The sequence below is a fragment of the Suricata suricatta genome, chromosome 10 (genome assembly GCF_006229205.1).
Source record: "Suricata suricatta isolate VVHF042 chromosome 10, meerkat_22Aug2017_6uvM2_HiC, whole genome shotgun sequence".
In the NCBI taxonomy this organism is placed as follows: Eukaryota; Metazoa; Chordata; class Mammalia; order Carnivora; family Herpestidae; genus Suricata; species Suricata suricatta.
In genome coordinates, this window is record NC_043709.1 from 126,004,991 (window position 1) to 126,028,325 (window position 23,335).

Here is a 23,335-nt window from a genome sequence, read left to right on the forward strand (position 1 = left end):
GAGCTACACTTTCTACACACTTCCCCCCTCCTTACTTGCTGTCAGTTTAAGTTTGTTTAGAAAACAAAAATTGCATGAAATATTAATCCTGGAAAACAATGAAAAAGAAAGAAAGACCTATTAGCTTCTCTCCCTACAGAATAAATTTTAGACTGTTTATATACCCTTATTTCTCATGATTAATGAAAATGGTTGAAGACTCACTTGTTTGAGAAAAACACGTGTTAGGTCTTGGAGTGTGTTTTCATCATATCCAATAGAGTGTGTAAACCAAAGCAGGCTGTCCAGGTTTCAGTCCTGCCTTAGCTAGGAGGAAGTCATCATCCTGACACCCACCTAGCAAACACTAGTGTTGGTAACTATCACTGACTTGCCAGTTGGTAAATACGGAGAGAAGGCTGGCTCACAAAGTAGAAATTCAATGCTATTGGGAAAGGGACCCTTCACAGGTGCTCCAGGGGGAGACTAGAAACAGCCATCTCAAAGGTGGTATGACTTCCTAGGGCGGTATGAGGAGCTGTAGCTGCACACAGAGGGCTGTAATTAATTTGGAAGCAGGAATTATATACACATTGTATGAATGAGTAGGATGTATAATTAGCAAATTCCTAAGTTTCCACCTCCATCATGACAGCTAATCATGCTAAGGATGAATTACTGGCTACGCTTGACTTCTGAGACTGGTGTACAGAACATGGGAGGGTAAACATGCCTATAAAATACAAACATGCGGATTGCTCATGGCTGTTGAAGTTCTTCTTCAACGTATAACTCCTTCCCTTTGAAATCAGCTGTCATAATTGAGGTGTAAAAGGAGTGTATTCATCTATCCATTCATTTGTTCATTTATCTGTGCACTGTTAACTATGTTTTTGGGATTTGTCTAAAAGATGGGACAAATATTTTGCTCCATGAGAATACACGGCACTAGTCTCATAGAAGTCAACCTTCAAAATTTTCTAAGGGACAGCAGTAGCATATGGTCTAGAAACCTAGGATTTGGAGCCAGCATGCCATACCCTTGAAAAGAGTTATCAAGTAAGTCACTGGACAAAGGCCAGTGTGTCTTCCAGATTAACCTTATCTGGATAAATAACTTACATTTCACATTTTAAGATCTTTCTAGAGTTAAAATTTTTAACTGCTTCAGTTAGTAGGTGTTTTTGTTTTAAAGTTTATTTATTTTGAGAGAGAGAGACAGAGTGTGCTGTCAGCATAGTGCCTGACATGGGGCTTGAAGTCACAAACCATGAGATCATGACCTGAGCTGAGATCAAGAGTCAGATGCTTAACTGACTGAGCCACCCAGGCACTCCAGGAAGTACTTCTTGCAGTGCTAGAATTTTATGATCAACAAGCCATCTATAATTCTGAGAGAATTAATTATATCGTACTATATTTATGATTAAATGTTGCAATCACTGGAGCCCTGAAACTATTGAGCAACCTCTCCCGTGTCTTACATGGTTTAGCATTTTATTTCTAAAAAGCACATTTGCACATAGAAATTTATTGACTTCACAACTCTATGCTGTAGATGAATTTTACCCCAAAGTGTATGTGTGTTTACATGTACACCACATTCTATGAGGCCGGTAACTCCCTTATACCAAAACCAGACAAAGGCATCACAAGAAAACAAAATTATAGACGAATACTCCTTATGAATAAAGATGCAAAAATCCTTAATAAAATTTTGGCAATCCAAACTACCAACATATCGAAAGAATTTTACATCATGACCAATACGATTTTTACCCAGGAATGAAAGGTTTATTAACACGTGAAAATCAATCAGTACAATATGTATTAATAAAAGTTTTAAAAACCCATATAATCATCCCCATAGACATGAAAAAAGCATTTCACAAAATCCAAACGCCTTCATGATAAAAATTGCAACCATCTAGAACTAGAGTTCCTCAACCTGACACAGCATCTATGAAATCTTCCAGGCCAGCATGTCTGCTTTTTCAATGTGCATTTGACATTGTGCTAGAGATTCTAGCCAGCAAAATAATGGAAGAAAAATAAATATGAAGTTAAGTATTTCTTGTTGGTAATGAAGAAGTAACACTATCTCTTTGTATATGACATGATCTTGTGTAAAGAAAATCCTAAGGAATCCACTAAAAAACGAATACAACTAATATAGGAGTTCTAACAAGATTGTAGGCTGCAAGATCAAGATATAGTACAAAAAAGTCAGTGATATTTCTATACACTACTAAAGAATACTCCAAAAATGAAATTAAGAAAACAATTTCATGTATAACAGTCCTTAAAAAGACTAGAAAACAGGAACAAATTTTGAAAAGTAGTGTATGACAAAACATCACTGATATACATCACAGATAACCTAAATAAGTCCAAAGATTATCTTTCAAGGATCAGAACATTCAACATGGTTAGGAGGGCAACACTCTCCAAATTGAAATCCAGATTTAATGCAATCCCTAACAAAATCTCAGCTGGCTTCTCCCCTCCCCTCCCCCACTCCCTTCCCCGGAAATCGACAAACTTATCCTAAGATATATACAGAAAAACAAGAAACCCAGCATAGCCAAAACAATCTTTCAGAGTTGGAGAACTCATACTTCTTGATTCCAAAATTTACTACAAAACTATAGTAATCAAGACAGTGTAGTATTAGCAAAGAATATAAATCAAAGGAATAAAATTGAGAGTTTAGAAATTAATCTTTACCAGGTATGGCCAACTGATTTACACCAAGGGCATCAAGACAGTTCAGTGAGGGAAAGGATGGTCTTTTCAACAACTGGTGGTAGGATGACTGGATATTTTCACACAAAAGAATGAAGTGGACGCCTGCCTCACACCATACACACAAATGAACTCAAAATGGATCAGAGACCTAAATGTATGAGCCAAAACTATAAAGCTTTTAGGAGAAAACATAGGAGTGAATCCTTGTGAACTTGGATTAGTCAATATCTCTTTAGATATAACACCAAAAGCATAAATGACAAAAGAAAGATAGATAAATTGGACTACATAAAAATTAGAGAAGTTTGTGCTGCCAATGATAGCACCTAGGAACTGAAGAGAGAATCTACAGTATAGGAGAAAATATAAAGAATTTGCATCTAGAATATATAATGACTCTTATGACACAGTAATAAGGCAATCCAATTGTTTTAAATGGGCAAAGGATTTCAAGAGATATTTCTTCAAGGAAGGTATACAAATGAGCAACATGTAAAGATGCTCAATATTATTAGTCATTAAGAAAATGAAATCAGAATCAAAGTGAGATACCACTTCATGTCCCTGAGGATGGCTATAATCAAGAAGACAGCCAATCACAAGCATAAGTAAGGGTGTGGAGAAACAATGACCCCTCATCTATTGTTGGTGGACACATAAAACAGCGTAGCCAATGTGGGGACCAGTCTGGTGTTTCCTCAAACTATTAACCACGGAGTTACCAATGACCCAGCAATCCCACTCCTGGGTATATAACCCCAGAGAATTCAAAAATAAGTTCACACACAAAAATTCTGCGCGAATCTTTAAAGCAAACATTCACAACCAGAAAAAAGTGGGAGCGAAAATGTTCACCAGTGGATAAATAAACAAAATGTTGACGAGCCCCCTGGTGGACTGACTTCTTTGGCAACAAAAAGGAAGTGAAGAACTGACACATGCAACAACATGGATGAACCTGGAAAACAGTATGCTAAATAAAATAAGCCAACCCCAAAGGAGCACGTATTATGTGATTCCATTCCTATGAAATGTGCAGAATAAGCAAATCTATGGAGACGGACAGCCGATTACTGGGAGGAATGAGGAATCAGTGTCAGTGGGTACGGGTTTCCTATTTGGAGGAAAAAAATGTCCCAAAATTATAATATGGTAATGTCTATGTAACTGTGAATATTCTAAACAATACTGAAATGCATACCTTAAGTGGACGGATTATCTGGTATCTTAATCACATCCCTATAAAGCTGCTTAAAAAAACAAAGTATGCATATTTCAAGTTTCCTATTTCGTACCTTTCTTTGGCTTCCTTGAGCGCAATTTCAAGCCTCTCCACCTTCTGGTTTCCTTCCCTTAGACACAGCAGGAGCTGGCTCACAGTTAATTCCTCAAATTCCAAATGATTCCTGGCACCTTCTGCAGATTTGCTCCTACCAAGAGCACCATAAAGATTAAAAGGTTTTCATCAGGAAACAAAAATGTCAAAGTATTTATGAATGTAACTGGAACCAACTTAAAGGAACTGCTTCCCAGAACACTTTGCAAATGACTCTCCTTTACAGACCAAATGCAGCTGGCCCTGTGCCCCCCGGCCCTGTTCCTCCATGTTTTCTGGGAAGCACATGCTTGCTTCCTCCAAATGGCCAGTGTGCCTACAATGTCAGACCACAGAGCCCACAGGACCCGTGCAGCAGAGAGGGCCCCGGTTTCCAGTGCTCTGCCCTTCCCAGAGAACCAGCCTCACAGAGGACCACAGTCATACAAAGGGCACAGCAGGGACGCACCTGGTGACACGCAGACCGCCGACCTCTCTCCTGATTGACATTATCAAGTTAAGAGAAAAAAATTGGGGCGCCTGGGGGGCTCAGTCGGTTAAGTGTCTGACTTCGGCTCAGATCGTGATCTCACGGTTTGTGGGTTTGAGCCCGGCATCAGGCTCTGTGCTGACAGCTCAGAGCCTGGAGCCTGCTTCAGAGTCTGTCTCTCCCTCTCTCTCTGACCCTCCCCTGCTCGCACTGTCTCTCAAAAATAAATAAAAAATATTAAAGAAAAGAAAAAAATTGTTTTTGTTTTTGATTTCAAATTATTAGAGCAGAGAAATAAATGTAGGCCCTATTGGTATATCAAATATTTTTCTTGATTTCAAACTCTGATGAAATCAAGAAGCAGTTCAACGACAAACAAACAAAACCAGGAACACCTGTGTGGTAAACATACTTCCTGGGTGACTGCACCGATGCTCATGACATCTAACCAAGTTCACGCATCCCATAAATAGTCAGGATTAAATCCCGGTTCTTGACTCCAAAGCTCAAACTCCAAACCCAGAAATTAATCTTTGACTCCTTCATATACTTTTTAAAAAATATTGATTTATTTTTGAGAGAGAGAGAAAGAGAGAGAAGACAGAGTGTGAGCTGGGGAGGAGCAGAGAGAGAGGGAGATCCCTGAACCAGGCTCCAGGTTTCAAGCTGTCAGCCCAGAGCCTGACATGGGGCTCAAACCCATGAACTATGAGATCACGACCTGAACAGAAGTTGGATGCTTTAACTGACTGAATCACCCAGATGCTTTCTTTTTTTTTTTAATGTTCATTTATTTATTTTTGACAGAGAGAGAAAAAAAAGGAATGAGTGGGGGAGAGGCAGAGAGAGAAGGGGAGAGAGAAGGCCAAGCAGGCTCTGGGCTAATAGCGAAGGGTCTGGTATGGGACTTGAACTTATGAACTGTGAGATCATGAGCTGAGCCGAAATCAAGAGTCTGATGCTTAACTGACTGAGCCACTGTCCCCTTAATACACTTTCAAACAAGGCAAGGAAGCTGTTATTGACAAATACTGTCACCTGGGGGCGTCTGGCTGACTCTGTCGGGAGCCTGTGGCTCTTAATCTCCAGGTTTTAAATCTGAGCCCCACATTGGGTATAGAGATTACTTAAAAATAAAATCGTATTAAAAAAAAAAAACCCTGTGGCCTTAAAGGGGAAGTGGCTTTGGCAGGTGGATATAAATGAGGAGGAAGTGGTTTGGAAATTTCAAAAAGGGCTTTCTTTCTTCCCGCCACTTTTAGGGAAGTCTTTTGATACGATACTGAAAAAGCAACACGGGAGAAAGCTGTGGAACTGTTAACTAAAACAGGGAGAACTTTCATTTATGCCAACTGCCCTGTTGGATGAATGAAATTTATCTAACATTTATTTTCTCCCTTGTGCAAGGGCTTGGGGACATAATTAGACAAAAAGCAACAATAACAACAACAACAAACCATTTTCATGTTTTATAAAAACATACGCTTACAGAGGATGGATGGGCCAACAGCCTGCTCTGGGTGAGTGCTACATGCAGGAGCCTGTTGGCCAAGCCCTCTCCCATCCCCACCGCACCCCTGCCCCCCCCCCCCCCCCCCCCCCCCCCCCCCCCCCCGCCCCGCCCCGTTCCCCGCAACACTGAAGGTGTCTGCTTCCTTGTATCTACTTGCAACAGGTCAACTTGAGACTCCACAGGTAAGACCTCTGGACAGTGGGTAAGACAGTGACTCAGGACACTAACAGTTATCACCAGAGAAGGTTACTCAGTATCAGTCACCCTGGCTTATACTCCGGACTGAACAGGGAAGAGAAAATGGTAACACCCCCCCATATCAAGCTGGACAGCCTGGTCCAGGTCAAACTACACTGATAAGTTGGGAAACAGGAGTCTTTTGATTAAGAGCAAGTTTGTTTTCACTTTTCATCTGATGAGAGCTGAAACACTTCTAAACAGAGAGGTGAAGGGGAGTTAGCCTACAAAGGCACCCAACGTTGTTTTTAATCTCTGCCAGTTTGGGCTGCAACATTAAATATTATTCAAACCGAACATTCTTAAAAGGTCCTGGTGTAAATCAGCAAGAATTGACTTTTGCAGCCCGTCATGTTTGACCTCCCAGCAAGGGTGTCTCTGACGGCCTTAGCCCTTCTTCACATACGTGTCAAGAGAAGCAGTTCTTGTGGGCCCAGGACTCCTCTTGATTTCTTTCACTGCCACATCTGCTTCTCCTTCCTGTCAAGGCAGAAATGAAACAGATTTGACATGATATGTCTGTGCGACAAATGCATTACCAGAAGAGAAAAAGGCAAAAGATCAAGAATTTTGATGGCACGCAACCCAAGGAATCTACCAACATTTGAATGTGAGATGTTTAAATTAGGTCATGAAATGGAATGGAAATTTACCCTCCCCCTCCCCGCACACCCTGTCAGGATTATAAATATCTGGGGCCAAGGCGTGAAGGTTGGTCTCTCATCCAGGACAGACAACCTGACCCCAAACACATGAAAGCCTATCTCCTCCTTCTCCTTGGCAGTCCCCTTCTTTCCCAAATAAAGGTCACACGGAGCTAGTGATGACTCCACACACCTTCCCTGCACAGACCTTTAAAATGCACAATGTCGGAACTCGCTCAAGCCATGTTGAAAAAGAGGCTCCTTTCTGTGGGCCAGGCTCACAATGCACACGGTTGGCTCCTATTAAAAATTCATACACACCGTGGGCCACTTAAGGGAACAAGAAGTCTAAGGCTTGTTAAATGATTTGAAAGACATTTATATTCCAATGAACTCACAGGAAAATCTTCCAAAAATACACAACGATAGTTCTAGATAGTTCTAGTTGTGTGCTTTCTTCCTAAATCTTGGGCAGTGTTTTCCAGTTTACGGAAGCAAGACAAGAAAAGCATGTCTACACTAAAAGGAACTGTCACTCATCAGATAAGTGAAGGAATACATTGCGCTAACCATGTGGACTAAAGGAAGAAGCCTCACACAGAAACTTCTGATATGCTCTCAGGACTTCCTGAATTTTGCCAGTTACTTCCAGAAGGTGAAAGTTGTTTCATAATCTTTGGTCCTCTGCAGAAAGAAGACTACTCTGGCAGTGCTTTCCATTTGGTATTTTATTATTTTTTTAATATTTATGTATTTTTGAGAGAGAGAGACAGAGCATGAGCAATGGAGGGACAGAGCGAGAGAAGGAGACACACAATCCGAAGCAGGCTCCAGGCTCTGAGCTGTCAGATGGAGCCCAATGTGGGGCTTGAACTCACAAACCATGAGATCATGACCTGAGCCGAAGTTGATTGCTTAACCGACTGAGCCACCCAGGCACCCCTCCTTTTGGTATTTGAATTCTCCTGATTTTGACTGCCATTAATGCACCCAAAGATTTATTGGGGAGCATGTTTGGCAAAGTTGTTGAGAGTCATTTCCCCATCCTATTACTCTCTCTTGAGGGCAGCACATGAGTTGAAAAGCAAAGATAGTCATGCACTAATAATTCTGACACACCCAGAAGTTTGGCCTTTTACAAGCTCCCCACTACCTATCTCCAAGAGACATTCTTCTCTCTCAGAGACACGGTCTCTTTTCCTCTATCAGATGTACGATTTGGCGAAGCTAAAATGCCAGTGTGGATCACAGAGGATTTCGTCCTTAGGTGTTTTTCTCCCTTGCTATTCCATCTGTTTTAGCAGCGATGAAGGGGAGGCCCCTCCGTGGTTCATCTCCCTGCCCTGCTCTTTGGCCTGACCATGTGCACACCCAGATGTGGCTGCAATGGATGCCACTCGTGTGCTCAGGAAGAGGCCGGCACCTGCCACGTCACTGCCCTCCTCGGCTCGCTGCATTTTCAGTTCCACAGAAATGCGTCGGACCCCGTGGGCTTCAAACTCCGCTCTTGGAGGCGCCCAGGCAGCTGCTGTTAGAAGCAGGACTGAAGTCAAGGTCGATCCTCAACCATAACCGCAGTGGCTCTGCTCTTTCTTTTCTCCACTTCTTGTTTTTAACAAACTACGGTTCCTTGTAAGGCTCATTTGAAGAAGAAAGTTCTACTATTAAAAGGTATTTTAAAGCCATCAGTTTCCTGCATCTGATCATGATTCTGCTCACTGAAGGCCAATGCTGACCACACCTAAGGACCTGGTCTGAAAAAGTGAATGGCTTTTGTTTTCTTTTTTTAGATGTGTCACAAAATGTCTGATTTGTTGGGACAAATGGGAAGAAAACAAACTACCTCTTTTGTCATAAAAGGTAATCAACATTTTTCCATTTCAGCTACGAGAGCCCTCACGAGCATTATGTGATGCTTCAAATCAAGAGCCAATTTATCTTGGCAATGCTGATGCTGAAATCCCCCCACCCTCTGGCTTCTGCGTGTTGAAAAGACGCGGTGGTAATTTAGGTGCCTACGTGAGGTTTTGTAATTTGCATAAAACAGAATCAAAACCCGGACACTTACAGCCATCCTGATTTCAACAAAGGAGTCTTCCGAGGGGCCCCCTGAGTTCAGCTTGAGCTGTAGCTCAGACACGATGCCCAGGAGATCTGCCTTTTCAGCTTGAAGACGGGCCACCTGGGTCTTCAGCTGTTCCATTTCCTGGTCTGCTTCTGCCTTGGGGACGCTGGGGTCCCCAGTGGGGTCCTGCAAATGACGAGAAGCAAGACGAATCAGTGAATCAAATAAACACCTGGTCATCAAACTCAAGCGTCCCCACACCCCATGGCAAGACAACTATGCTTTGTGGCAGAAAATTCTAGCCTTTTCTTGGAGATGTATTTCTACATAACATTTAAAATAGAAAAGTTTACATTTTATTTTATTATATTCAAATAGAAAATTAAAATAACCTTCTGACAAAAAATAAAGGCTTCCTAGCACAGTGGAATAATCTGATATGAAAATAACCAGTCAGTTTTTGACAAGGGTAAGCTTGTAAGATGTAGTCCAAAGTCTCAGAAAGTAAGCACAACAAGGCTGCCAGAATCAACCTCTTATCTTTTTCCTCCCACAAATGCGACCCCCCGCCCCGCCCCCATACTGGTCACGTATAGTTAGAAGACAAAGCACCAAGACATTTCGTTATTTGGTACATGAATGGCAAAGACAACAAAAGGTCCAAAATTCTCCTGGGGGTGTAGGCTGATTGCTATAATACTGGTGTTTTTAGGTTGCCAAAAGTAAGCCTGGTGAGAAATGAAAACTGAAAATTCAGAGGCTGCTACCAAAGGTAAAAAAATTAAATTCTGTCCTGTATACGCATTGATAATAAATATTCACCTTTCACTAGTATCAAGCACGGGTTGCTTTCCTCTTGCTGTAGTTATGGCATGTGACAAAGGTACAAGAGAGAAACCGTGTTTCGATGCAGTGTTTGTATCTGGGAGCAGGGAAAACAGGTTCTGGTTCACACCTGCTAACTGCTGTGTGTGCCACCCTGAGTGGATTCACTTAATGTCTTGGCCTCGTTTTCTTGGGTTAGAAAGGAAGATGGTGGCAGCAGATGGTCTCGTTGGTCCCTGCCAGCTGTGACCTTATAGGCTTCTCTGGTTTCTCCCTCAGGAAACCTTCATTGCTTTCATGAACATGGCACCACCAGAAATACACACTTGAGATTATCAGAGAATTACAACACATCCGAAAATTTTTTCTCTCTCTCTCTCTCTCTCTCTCTCTCACACACACACACACACACACACAATCTCTCTGACAGATTTCCTAAGGAACTGCAAACAGACCCAGAGGCTCTTAGCAGAACCAAAGGAGCACCAGAAAGAATATGTACGGATGATAAACCAGCTGGTCCACAAAATAGTAGACAGTGGAGGGAAACGGATTAATGTGCAACACGAGAGTGCGCCTCACACCAGCGAGACTGTGTTCCTCCTTTCCCCGGAGCCCTCCCTTGTCATGAAATCACCACGGGCCTGAGAGAAGAGGACTCCCTGAGAACCTGAAGAGTAAGGTGCTCAAAGGTATGGTTACCAGCCTGTGCGCCCTCTCTCAGCCCTGACTCATCCCAGAGAAACATGAATGTGCAGGGACGGAAACAATCCAAGGAGAGGCACTGCCTGCTCTGGAACCAGGAAGTAAGCAGGTGAGGGCCAGGCCGCACCCTATCGGGAGTCTTCACATTTTCCTGCCGGACCTCTCTGAGGCTACCTTCTGGAACGGATTTCTATAACCACTTTGGCATAAGGGTAGGAAACCAGAGTTTTAACCAACTGTCTGAGCACCAGAAATATAAGGCCACGATCCTGGAATCTCAGACGGGTCAGGTGAACTTTCTTTTTCACAATGGTGAGGATCTCTTCACTATCCTCAGGCAATTCTGATCTACTGATCTGCTGTAAGACACCTTGTAAAATAACATGTTAAAGCTCTTCATTTTACTACTGAGAATCTTTCCGTTCCCTTCCTGGACTAGAATGCACACATATTATTCTCTCCGATCAACCTAACTCCATCATGTGTTAGTGTCTTGTATCACTTTTAAGCACCTGCCATTGACTTTCATGCAGTACAATGGCTCTACCTTGTACCATGTCTCCATCCTGCTGTCCTGGAAGTCTCCCCAGGCTAACATGCCATTTTATAATCCTAGAAGAAATATCCACCTAATGGCCTCTGCCTCACAATCTGTACAATTAAGAAAAGGCTGTTTTCTGTACAGATGATTATAATGTATGATTCTGTGAAATTGGACAGAAATTAACACCTCAGCCTCACCCTGAGAATCAGAAAGCAGATCTCCAAAAGAAATTCCCTACTCCCTTTCCTGGTGTGGCACAGAACACGTGAGAGGCTCTGGTGGCAGGAGGGGACTCCCTGGAGAACCAGCAGTGAGGATGGGTCGGTAAGAGTGAGAAAAGTCAGAGGTTTTGAGAGCTTTAAGTCAGGAAAATGAGACCCTAAATTTTACAAATCACCTCAACTGGTCCACGAAAAAAAAAAACATCAAAGAAGAGGCAGGGAGGCAAGAGGCCGGCCTGGGAGGCAGATTTTGGGGGAGAGAAAGCTTATGACCAAGGGTTTTAAAGAGCTGTGTCTCTGTCCAAGCACCCAAGTCCTCTGTCTCAAGGACTCACTTCTGAGTTTTGCTTATAGCTTGTTTCATCTGATCTTCAGCATTGCAAGAAGCTGTCCAGAGCTCCAGCCTCTGTTCTCATTGTCTCCCAATACTGGGACTTTTTAGGAAAGCCCATAGGCAGACGATTTCAAGTGGGCAAACTGCCTCTGGAAGCTTCTTTCTGAGCTTCAGGGCTATAGGCCCCAGCAGGCTGATGCCAGCTGTCAGCTCAAATTCCAAAAGACCAAAGAGAAAAACAGTGTAAGATATTTTCTTCCAGAGAGTAGAAAATATATTCGTATATCCCAGGGACCGTGTCTTCAGAGCATCCTACCTTGAAAATATTTTGACACTTGAGAGATTTCCCCCAGAGAAGTGACTTGATGTTCTTTGAACTGTAAGACAAGTTGGAGCATGAGATGTGAAAAGTCTTATCAGCAACGAATCACTTCCCATACACATGCAGTTTATGAAAACAGAACATCCACACCGTCCCGTGAGCAGGGATTAAGGAATAAAGCACTGACATAAACCACAATATTTCTCTCAACAACTCTTCATTCTTTAGATTATTCCAGATTGTCCCCTTTTTGTTACTTTCTTCCCCGTATCTTTCTTTCTTTGCACTCTTTACCCAAGAAATCAGAGATCAACGGAGCTCGAGGTGTGTAAGGGAAAATCACTGATGTGTGGACTCCATCCTCCCCAGCACACCCGCGTTCCATCCTTCAGAGGGCGCTAAGTTCTCGGTTGGGGAGAAAGTGAAGAACAGATGTCCATCCCAATGAATAATATCCAGTGAGCCTTCGAATATGGCAGATGCTTCAAGTGTGTTCTGATACATCCTGTTTTCTTCCCTCACATCTTTAACATCCACTCCTGGCCCATGGGCACTTTTCTCCGGTTCTTTGGGTCAATGACAACATGGCAACCCTATAGCCGCCGGCCACAGCATGACGTGTCACACCATTTTTCAAAAGTAAATATAAAATGTAAATTGAGGAATCTTTATGGTAGATTGGGGGAAAGGACAAGACTGGTAAGCAAAACTTCCCAGTCATAGATTGTTTTTTTAATGTTTATTTATTTTTGAGAGAGAGAGGAAGAGAGAGAGAGAGAAAAAGAGTGTGTGCACACAGGGGAGGGGCAGAGAGAGAGAGAGGGAGACACAGGATTGGAAGCAGGCTCCAGGCTCTGAGCTGTCAGCACAGAGCCTGATGCGGGGCTTGAACTCACAAATGGTGAGATCATGACCTCTGCCAAAGTCAGACGCTTACCCAACTGAGCCACCCAGGTGCCCCTGAGTCACAGATTTTCTTAAAATGCAGTTTTATATCAAAGACATAAACTGAAAGCTAACCCTTGGTGGTTCTAGGCAAAGGTTGTCCTACACCGTCTACAATGAATACAAAGTACTGATTTATAACTAGAACATTCTTTTGACTATAACTAATATGGTCAAAGCTGTACAAACTTCCTCGCCCCAAAAGAGATCATAGACGACCCTTGAAATTGCAACCAACCTTCTCATCAAGAACAGTATTTTCTTTCTTTTATTTTGAGAGACAGAGTCCCAAGCAGGCTCCACACTGTCAGCGCCAAGCCTGATGCTGGGCTCAATCCCACGACCCTGGGATCATGACCTGAGCCGAAATCAAGAGTTAGATGCCCAGCTGAATGAGCTACCTGGACACCCCAATTTTTTCAAGATGATACAAAACATTTGTCTGGCCTGAACTGTAAAAGGTTTTCATCCAGAAGTCTAGACGACTAAGAGGTTACTCTAAATGTTATGTAAAGAAAATAAAATCACAACAGATCGGTCTGCTCACCTCAAGGGGCCTTTCTGTTCTCCCTTTCAGTTTTCCAAGTTCTTCCTTCAATTTTTCATTTTCGTGACTCAAAGCCGTGAGGCGTTCTTTGGCTTCCTTGCTCTGTGTCTCGAAAAACAGGCGCTCTTCCTTCTGTTTCTCTGTCCAGGCTGAAAGCTCTTCAAATCGCCCTTTCATAGCCTGATTATTTAGCTTCATGGCTTCTGTAGGGAGTTCAGAGAGAGAGTGTCATGCATCAGTCTTGACTTGACAAATCCCATCTCCCTCCAGACCACCCTCCCCAAGTAGCTTAGAATCTAAAGGAGCTGTGCTTGGCCTGGGCCCCAGGGTGGGCAGGAAAGAGACTGTACCAAGGTTGAGTGGTTTTTGCTTCCAGATAGGACGGCGGGCGGGGGGGGTGGGGTGGTCTAATGGCATTTCCAGTCCTCTGAAGGCTCCAGAAAACAGAGCTGGTTTGGGTGTCTCCACTACCACGCACGTGGTAGGGCACAGGTGTGAACACCGATCCTGCCGGAAGCCACGGCCTGAGCCACTAGGACGCTCTCTGTGAACAAGAGCATGTTTAGGACTAACTCTGGAATAATAATAGCCTTTCTCCCTGTTTCCTCCTAAACAGACTGAATGTCATTGTGCCATTTCCCTGAGGTATGTAAGTGCTTTTAATTCCCACCTGCATCCCAAAGTAAACAAACGGAAGCAATTTTAGCCTTACCCAAAGCTACACTCGGGGCTCTTTCTCCAGGTAGTGAAATGGGGAGAAAGGAGCTCATCAACAAGGCTTTTGGCAGAGAGATTCGGCTCATGAAGGCCGGGGTGGACGGAGCGACCCGGGGCCGGCGGCCGCTCACCTTTGAGCTGATGGTTCTCAGTCAGGAGCTCCTTCATCTGTTGCAGCAGTTCCTCTGGTGTGAACGTGTCCAGACTGGGGTGGGCCAGGTTGGGGGGCCCATTTCCGGTGGTCTTGTGGGGGCTGTCCCCCTTTTCAGTCAGGCAGCTAAGTGGCTGGTGAGACATGGCAGAAGGACCTATGGAAAAGTCACAGGCTGAGAAGAGAGCTGTCTTTCCTCCGCAAGGGGCCCCTGTGAGCCCCGCAAACCCATCGGCAATTGACGGTGAATTTTCTGGAAGTTGTGTACTTCCCTCCAATTAGATTTTGGACATTTTTGATTCTTCTTATGTAAAAAAAATATTTTTTAATGTTTATTCTTTTTGAGAGAAAGAGCGAGAGAGAGTGAGTGGGGAAAGGGCAGAGCGAGACAGAGACACAGAATCTGAAGCAGGCTCCAGGCTCTGAGCTTTAAGCACAGAGCCCAACGTGGGGCTTGAACTCACCAACGGTGAGATGGTGACCTGAGCCGAAGTCGGATACCCAACCAACTGAGCCACAGAGGTGCCTGATTTTTCCCTTTAAACAAAAAACCTATGTGCTAGCTTCAGTGTGTATGCATGTGCACGTGCGTCCGTGTAAGTAGGGGCAGCGAGGAGTGGCGAAATGGGGAGGAAGGGAAGAGCATGACATTGTGATAACTAGGGCACAGGGATTCATGAAGGCTTCAAACATGTATTTGCAGCCATGGGTAAAATATCATTAAATTGGTTTTCCCGTGCAAATCTTTGAAGCTCAAATCTCTCTGTTGTGGGTGAACTGCGCAGAAAGTGAATTATAATGTCACTAAGCTGTTTTTAAAAATCTCTGTATTTTAGCTCCTGTATTTTTGGCTAGGAGAAAAGAGAGAACTAATGTATTCTAGATGCTTACTATGTGCTGAATCACCACACCAGACATGTCAGTTTCTAATCCTTATGAAAACTCAGCTAGATGGCTATTTTACAGGAGACGGAGCTGAGCTAACAGAGGTTTTATAGCTCTTCCAAGGTCACTTAATAAGAGTGTCACCGAGCTTTAACGATGATTCCAAAACCCAGTCCTGTACTACAGTGAAGATGCTGCTGACTACTTAGGCTTCTGCGTTCAATAGTTCTGCAGAGCACACTTACGCGACCAAGAGATCCTGCTTACTGGCTGCATGTTGTGAGAAAATTCTAAGCACACCGCTTTATTTTGTAGAGGGGTCAAGTGGACATAAATAGACAGACGAGTGTACCCGAGGTCCATTTATACATGTCCCACCACCTGGGCAAACACGGGCATCTCTTCTAACAACTGGCTACACGCTACAGGCAAACGTTTTCTTCTTTGCGCTTCATGCAGATGATGATAAGCCTTCTCACGACAACTACCGAGTCACTACCAAGGTCAGCGGACGGCACAGAAGGCTAAGCGCACCCTCTCTGATACATCACTGCATCATGACATCTACGCACACTTGCGGCGACCATCTATTAAAATGCAGCCAGACACACAGGGTGCCTCTTCCCCATCCCAACAGGAGGCAAGGCCTGGGGTCCTCTGGAGGTCCCCTGGACCCGAGAGCCTGGTGACCTGCCTTCCATCTGAAGGAAGCTGTAGACAGGCCAGCAGGCCCTGGCTCCTCCCCTGCACAGCCATTTAAAGCCTCGCTTTAATGAGGACAGCAATTTATGAAGGGAAAACACTGACGAAGCACACTGTTCAACTGTGAGCCTTTAAAACGTATTTACAGTTCGTGTATCCTCATGCATTTAGAAGAGAGGTGTGCTCTTGGCATTCGGTGACTGGAACAGACTGCTTTTGTTTCCCCCCATAATTTGGATAAAATAATTTGAACAAAAACAATTTGGAGAATGCCAGTTTCTGGCTTTCCGTAAAATTCATTTTTGCACAGTATGAGGTCGGAGCTCACATTTCATAAACACGGGTTTTTCCTAAATAACAGAGGAATACCAAAATTCTAGGTAAGAGCCATAAAGATAAAATCCTCACAATGTGTATCATCTGCTTGTCAACGTTCAGTTTGCTCAGCTCTGGAATGATTATACTTTGTAAAAGTAAATGAGGGGCAGCTGGGGGGCTCAGTCGGTTAAGCGTCCACCTTCAGCTCAGGTCATGATCTCATGGCTCACGAGTTTGAGCCCCACGTCAGGCGGTCTGCTGTCAGCGAAGAGCCTAGTTAGGATCCTGTCACCCTCTCTCTGTGCTCCTCCCCTGCTTGTGCGTGTGGGGATGCTCTCTCTCAAAACTAAACCAGCATTTAGGGGGAAAAAAGTAAATGGAAACATTTCACAGATTTTTTTTTTTAAAAAGTCCCTAGGCAGTTCTCTAGAGGTGTGCTTGGTTTCATTTTATTGTACACACATTTCTCCTTCATGGTTTTTTCTAGGGGAGAGAAAGGGAGTCAAAAGGGGAGGGGTGGGCAGGGGAAGGGAGAAAAGATTTTTCCCTCGAAAAGTATTCAGGTAGTTTCCTCCTTGACTTTCCTTTACCAAGCTTTTAGACACAGCTCTTATAACGTTAAAACTGGTGGTGGTGGTTCTAACTTTTTCAGGTTGCCCAGATTTTACATGGACAGGAAGGAAAAAAGCAGGGTTATGCTAAGGGGTGCCGGAGCCGCTCAAACTGCCCGCAGTTTGAAGAACTGACGACACCGGGATTCGTTGCAGAGACTTTTATTGGTTCTTTTCTTCCTCCTTCTTCCTTGCGCAAAGCACCCTCCCTTATATATGTACCGTACAGGCTACGCGGCCGCTCATGATTGGCTGACAGCAACAGGGCTAACCAATTTCATGGCTTTGCATTGGTCATACACTTATCGCGGTATCTGGCTGGGAGGCGGGTACACCAGAGGCAGGCGGGCCATACTTTGTCATGTGCTTGGGCGGATTGCCAAGGCGCCATCTTGCCTCTGCCTCCCACAAAGGGGGACAGCAGAAAAAAACACTGGGTACCTGAAGCAGATGTGTGACTCTTACGATGATTTACTGACTTGTTTAGCAAATGATGATCATGTACTGTTGCTTTCAGCTCAAAAAGTCCAGGAAAAGTGTTCTTGAGTTTCTAGGGAGTTGGAGTCCAGCCCTACCATCCAACACCTCCTACACCCCTGCACCCTTCTGGCCACGCCACCCTACCTCACTAATACATACATCTGTTCTAACCGATCACAGCAAACTCTTCTTTATCCTGCATTGTTAGGAAAGACTTGATAATTCAAATGTCATAATAAATAAGAAGTTAGCATGTATGCCAAACATAAGCATGTAAATACTCATCACCAAACGTTTACTAAAAGCAATTTAATTCCTTTTCAGCATACCCTCAAAGCGTACCCTATGATTTTAGAGTATTGTGGGGGCATCATTATGAGTTATGAGTACAGTGCCATGTGAAATGTCTATTGGCAGAATACCTGTTAGAGAAAGCTGAATTTTCTAAGTCTTCAACACCAAACACAGAGATGCATTATAACTTCCTGCACACATCTTCAAAGGTTATAGAAATTGGAACTAAGCCGTGTATTCCAAGGTTCTATCTAATAACAGAATTTCTTTCTGTTTTCCCATCAAAATCCAAATAATCTGGATTTAAAAGGTGTCATTTCTTTTTTTTCTTTTTCATTTTTTTAATGTAAGCTCTATGCCCAATACAGGTCTTGAACTCATGACCCCAAGGTCAAGAGTTGCATTTTCTACCAACTAGGCCAGCCAGACACCACTGAAATGTGTTGCTTTTCTCTTTCTTTTTGAGAGAGAGAGAGAGAGAATGTGTGAGTGGAGGTGGGAGGAGTAGAGAAAGAGGGAAAGAGGGAGGGAGGGAAAGGAGAAGGCAGGGGGAGAGGGCGAGGGCGAGGAAGGGGGGGGAGACACAGAGAGAGAGAGAGAGAGAGAGAGAGAGAGAGAGAGAGAGAGAGAATGCTAAGTAGGCTCCAGGCCCAGTGCAGAGCCTGACACAGGGCTCAATTTCATGACCGTGAGATCATGACCTGAGCTGAAATCAACAGTCAGACCCTTAACCAATTGAACTACCCAGGTGCCCTGAAACCTGTCATTTCTTTCTTTTTTAAGTATAATTTATTGTCAAGTTGGCTAACATACAGTGGATACAGTGTGCTCTTGGCTTTGGGGGCAGATTACTGTGATTCATCGTTTACATGCCACACCCAGTGCTGATTCTAGCTAGTGTCGTCTTTAATGCCTGTTGCCCATTTTCCCCCTTCCCCCACCCCTCCCCCACCAACTCTCAGTCTGTTCTCTGTATTTAAGAATCTCTTATGGTTTGCCTCCCTCCCTCTCAGTTTGTAACTATTTTTTGAAACATGTCATTTCTAAGCAAGGTTGGTATTTAACTCCAGAAGGGCAAATTAATTTAGTACAGGATTTGTCAGGATTCCACCAATGAGGAAGAAGGCAAACTACTGGACAGTGGATGATCAGAGCAAAATCTCCTAGATTTTAGTCCCAGATCTGGTATTTGAATTCTTAAATGTATTCTCATTTTTAATTCCAGAGGTCAAGTAATTATAGCAATGACTTGACTTTGTGGGCATGATGGGCACGAGCTTAAACCTCATTCCTGAGTTGGCCTTACAGACGATCCCCTCCAGATATTCAGAGCAAGAATGTCTTGTCTGATTTCCATGGAAGATGGGCATACAGGGCAGCCTTGAAAGACTTCAATGACAGAAAATATGAGCAATGACTTTAGCAGGCAACTGCCTGCTCTATTACAGGAAGGTTCCTATCATCAGAAAGTCATTTTGTATCGAGCACAAGTCTGCCTAGGACTGACTTCCACGCACGGGACACTGGACCAGTGAGCATCACCCAGAGGCAGTCCAGGCCCTTACCCGGTATGGCTAAGGTTCCAAATTGGCTGAATAAGCATTCACAGGGTTAATCCCCACATAGATAAATTAATTTTAAAACAGTGAAAACCCATTTCTTGATCAGACACAATAGGTGGCTATTGGTAAATTCTGGTTTGGGATCACAAAGGGACTAAGGACCCACGACTGCATCAACCAAAACCATCATGACCCTGGAAAAAGAGTTCGAAGTATGTATCCTAATAAGGGGGAGAAAGAAGCTTCACATTTTATGCCAGAAATGGTATTCCGATTTTGGAATTTGCTAACATACAGAAAGTGGAAATAGGTTTAACCTCATCACGTAAGGCAGGGCCCTGGGAGTCGTCCTTGACTCTCCACTGCCCCTTCCCCCGAGTCTAATGGGTCCCCAGGTCCTGGCACTTGTACTCCTCCTGATTCCTGCCAGCTTAGGTCCAGCCCTTCTTGTCTTGTCCAAGTACCAGATTTTGGTCTGTTTGTCCCCCACTGTGTCCCCATGCTGAAGACTCTCCCACATGGTCTGACTTCTCTCTTTCCACTGCACTCCACTACCTTCCTGGTTTATTTTCCAGCACAAAGCCACCCTCCTGCTTAAAACCCTTCCCATACAAGACAGAGTTCCAACTCCCGACTGGGGAAAACTTGGCCTTCCAGAGTCTGTCCCCCACTCACCCACCGGTGTCATCTCCTGTCACCATGCCACTTGCACCCAAGGCACATTGAATAGCTCACATTTCCCTGCCTTCATCTGCTTTTCTGCTTTTCTCACTCTTCTCTCCTCTCCGCAAAATGTCTGCTCCCACTCCTGCCCTGGCAAATACCCACCAGACAGCTGGAGGTCCGGCTGAAATAGAGGTCTGTGACAGACAAACTGTTCTTTCCTCCAAGTACTCGTAGCACTTGGCCCTGACTGCAAAGTCCTATCCTCAGCCCATGCCAGTCTATGTTCCGTCAAAATTCAGTGAAGGTCTCTATTTTATTCTTCCTTGGGGGCAACACACAGCAGGCTCTCAGCAAATGTTTGTTGAAATGAAATGAAAACACACCGTAATGAGGTGTTTTAAGGATTAACACTCATAAAACACTTTCTGCTCTGCAGGTGACAAAGCCAGCATGTGAGTATTACCTGTTTTTCTACAGCTCCGTGGCACTCATTCCCAGATTCCTGAACTCAACTTTTAAAACTTGCTTTGAAAATTAGTCCTACTTCTTATATTACCCCCAAAGTTATCTGGATGTCATTTGGTAAGACACATTCTATTACTCAATCCTCAACTATGTGTCAAAGTGAAAACTAAACTGTTTTTTAAAAACAGTTTAATCTCTTCTTTTTCATTTGAATTCACTAATCCCACAGATGACAAAGAACATCTCAAATAGTTCAAGTCTCTATAAAATTCAGAAAAAGCAGGGCTTGGAGAAGAAAATACCCATTCATCCTTATGTAAAGGAGAGGGTTCTGTAGGAAGGTAATATAGCAGCCAATTCGTTTCAAGGATAAAGTTGGCTTTTTTTTTTTTTGTACTTACAGTAAGTTTCCTTTTTTAAAAGTATTTATTTATTTATTATTTAAAAATTTACATCCAAGTTAGTAAGCATATAGTGAAATAATGATTTCAGAAGTAGACTCTAGTGACTCATCCCCTACGTATAACACCCAGTGCTCATCCCAACGAGTGTCCTCCTTGATGCCCATCACCCACTTAGCCCCCCCAACCCCTCCAGCAACCCTCAATTTGTTCTCTGTATTTGAGTCTCTTATGGTTTGTTCCACTCCCTGTTTCTATACTATTTTTGCTTCCCTTCCCTTCAAGAATAGAGTTTTTGTGTTTTGGAGGGTTTAACTGGATTCCATAGCATAATACACAGCCTGAGATCGGTTTTCCCCCAAAAAGGCTATATTTACAATGTTGTACATAATATACAAAGAACCACTAAAAACAGGCCCAGTAGAGAAACAGAAAACAGTCACCCAGAAGATTCCAGTCACTGTCCTGTCTCTCCAGGCAGTATTTAAAGTTCACTTACTTTGTTCATTTCAGGACAGTTTCTAGCCTCAGCCTCTGCTCCAGGATCTGCCCCGCCCAGTACAAACCGGGCATGTCCTGTTAGGTAGCCAGGGTTGCCTAGCTCTTCTCTCCCTCCTCAAAGAGCAGGGGCAGGGGGAGTGGTTCTTATGTTAACAGCGCCGTGTTGCTTAACCAGATCTGAGGATTTCGAGGTCCTAACACCACTTTACTGGAGTACGGCTCTGTTTTCCATCTCATCCTTCAACAGTTCCGGGGCATACGTTTCCAAACAGCAGCTTTCCAGGTGAAGAGGCCAGACCAGAATCTGGGTTTCGTTTTCTCTTTCGCGGTGTTTACTCTGCCTCCAGCTTACACTTTTTCGACAGGAAGAACTATTCCTTTGGGGTTCTCAGCCTCGACTAGTATTCATAGCTATGTGTGTTTACACACACGAGCTCTCCTGGACACAACGGCTGTTCAGGAGTCCCACTGCCTTGGAGAAAGGTCACTTGTTCCTTAGTGTTCCTGGGCTATGTCCTAAAGCTAGAGTAGTTTTCGTTTCTCAAACGTTACCTTTAACCACCGCCCACATTATGGGGAACTGGCTGGTTCCCATCTGGCTGGCTCCCAACCTGCGGGAGGATGTCATCCTAAAACCACCTCCGTGACCTACAGAGGAAGTCACCTGCGGCCAGCCGGGCCGGTAAAAAAGGAGGGTGCTTTGGGAGAGCCGCCCCGCCGCCCTTTCCCACCAGGTCAGGTTCCACCCGGGCCTGGAAACCCTCCCAGGGGAGGGGACGCCCGACCTTTCGCCACCCACACCCCCACAGGCTCGGGGTCGCACGGAAGGGGGCCCCCGGAACAGCTTCCAGTGCGGAAAGGGGGCCGCCGCCTCGCCGAGCCCCTGCCCACCCCCTGTCCCCGCTCACCAGCGCCCGCTCTCCGGCCTCTCTCGGGGTCACGCCTTCCTCGGCATCGTGCCCACTGGGGGGGAGGGCTCCGGACCCGGATGCAGACGCCGACCAGGGGACCGGCTGGGGGTGGCGGTGGGCGCTCGAGGAGCCTCCGGCAGCCTTGCGACCTCGCGACCCCGCCCAGCGCCGCTCAGCTGACCGCCGCGCCGGCCTCCGCGCCTCTGCCGGGAATTTCCCGGGCCCCGCCCCCGAGGCCCCGCCCCCGAGGCCGCGCCCCCGAAGACCACGCCCCTCCCCTCTCCTGCGCGCGCGCCCCTCTCCCGCAGAGTCGGAGCCCCGCGGCTCGTGCAGGTCCAGGCCCCCGCCCCGGGAAATGACGAGGGTTACCCTAGCAGTGGGCTACCGTGATCGACGGCGCTCATTTGGATAAATCCTTAAAGGAAGTGTGCGGAGGCAGTCTTCTGCGCTGGAGCCGCAGGGGGTGGACCGAAAAAGGAGGACGGTCCCAGGCATCCTTGGATCGAAACCTAGATTTCTATTTAAAAGTTTTACATCTAGATATAGTTAACTGAGCATGCTTGACTTTCCATCCAACTTTGCCCTTAAAAAAGACCTTTAATTAAAGACAAAACCTGCAGGATGCTTCTTGGGCCCTTTGTTCCTAGGGAAGAGGCCAACTGGTGACGTTTGAATGATTGAGGTGGATTACAGGATTGACCTGGACTGTTTGGGGGAAGTAGAAGCATTGATCTACCGCACCGAAGGAGGGAAGATGCCTCCGGATTAGATAGAATTAAAAGGGAGGAAACAAGACGAGAAAGGAAAAACCACAATAATTTGCATCCTAAACCCCGAAAGAAGGGTTGAGCAAGGACGCAGACACAAGACACCTAAGGCAGCTGATAGCGAGGTCAAGTTGGTGCAGGCTGTACCCCCACAACGGGACCCAATGCAAGACAAGAAAACAGAAGTGGAGAGGAAGAGGGAGAGGAGGGGAGACGAGAAAGGAGAGGGTCTGAGAGCAGGTTGGTGCCAAAAATCAAAAAGGACTTAAAATGCCAGACATATACCCTAACCTGTAACTCCTGACCCCAGAAGAAGTCTGGGGTTTTATTCTCGGTAGCATCTCCGAACTGCAAAATACCAGGCACTAACCCTAACCCTAACCTCTAACCAAGAAAAAAAAGGACTGCTTACGGGGGAAGAACTTGATGTAGGAATGAAGGCGCTGACGCTGCTCAGCAGGGATACGGCA

The 23,335-nt window shown here is 44.8% G+C and overlaps 1 protein-coding gene across 3 annotated transcripts in view; it reads right to left on the reverse strand.

Moving 5' to 3' along the window:
- The window catches only part of OPTN (optineurin), a 38,008-nt gene extending 15,717 nt beyond the window's left edge, over positions 1-22,291 (reverse strand). For 2 of the 3 annotated variants that reach the window (XM_029953325.1, XM_029953323.1), the window contains exons 1-6: positions 22,096-22,291; positions 14,283-14,459; positions 13,435-13,637; positions 8,995-9,177; positions 6,689-6,762; positions 4,023-4,157 (exon numbers count right to left, since the gene is read on the reverse strand). In XM_029953325.1, coding sequence (XP_029809185.1) covers positions 4,023-4,157; positions 6,689-6,762; positions 8,995-9,177; positions 13,435-13,637; positions 14,283-14,448 — 761 coding nt within the window. In that variant the 5' untranslated portion in view covers positions 14,449-14,459; positions 22,096-22,291. Of the gene's footprint in view, positions 1-4,022; positions 4,158-6,688; positions 6,763-8,994; positions 9,178-13,434; positions 13,638-14,282; positions 14,460-21,185; positions 21,762-22,095 lie in introns of those variants that run through there. The other variant, XM_029953324.1, reaches the window with a different exon arrangement.
- Between the last annotated feature and the right edge of the window lie 1,044 nt (positions 22,292-23,335).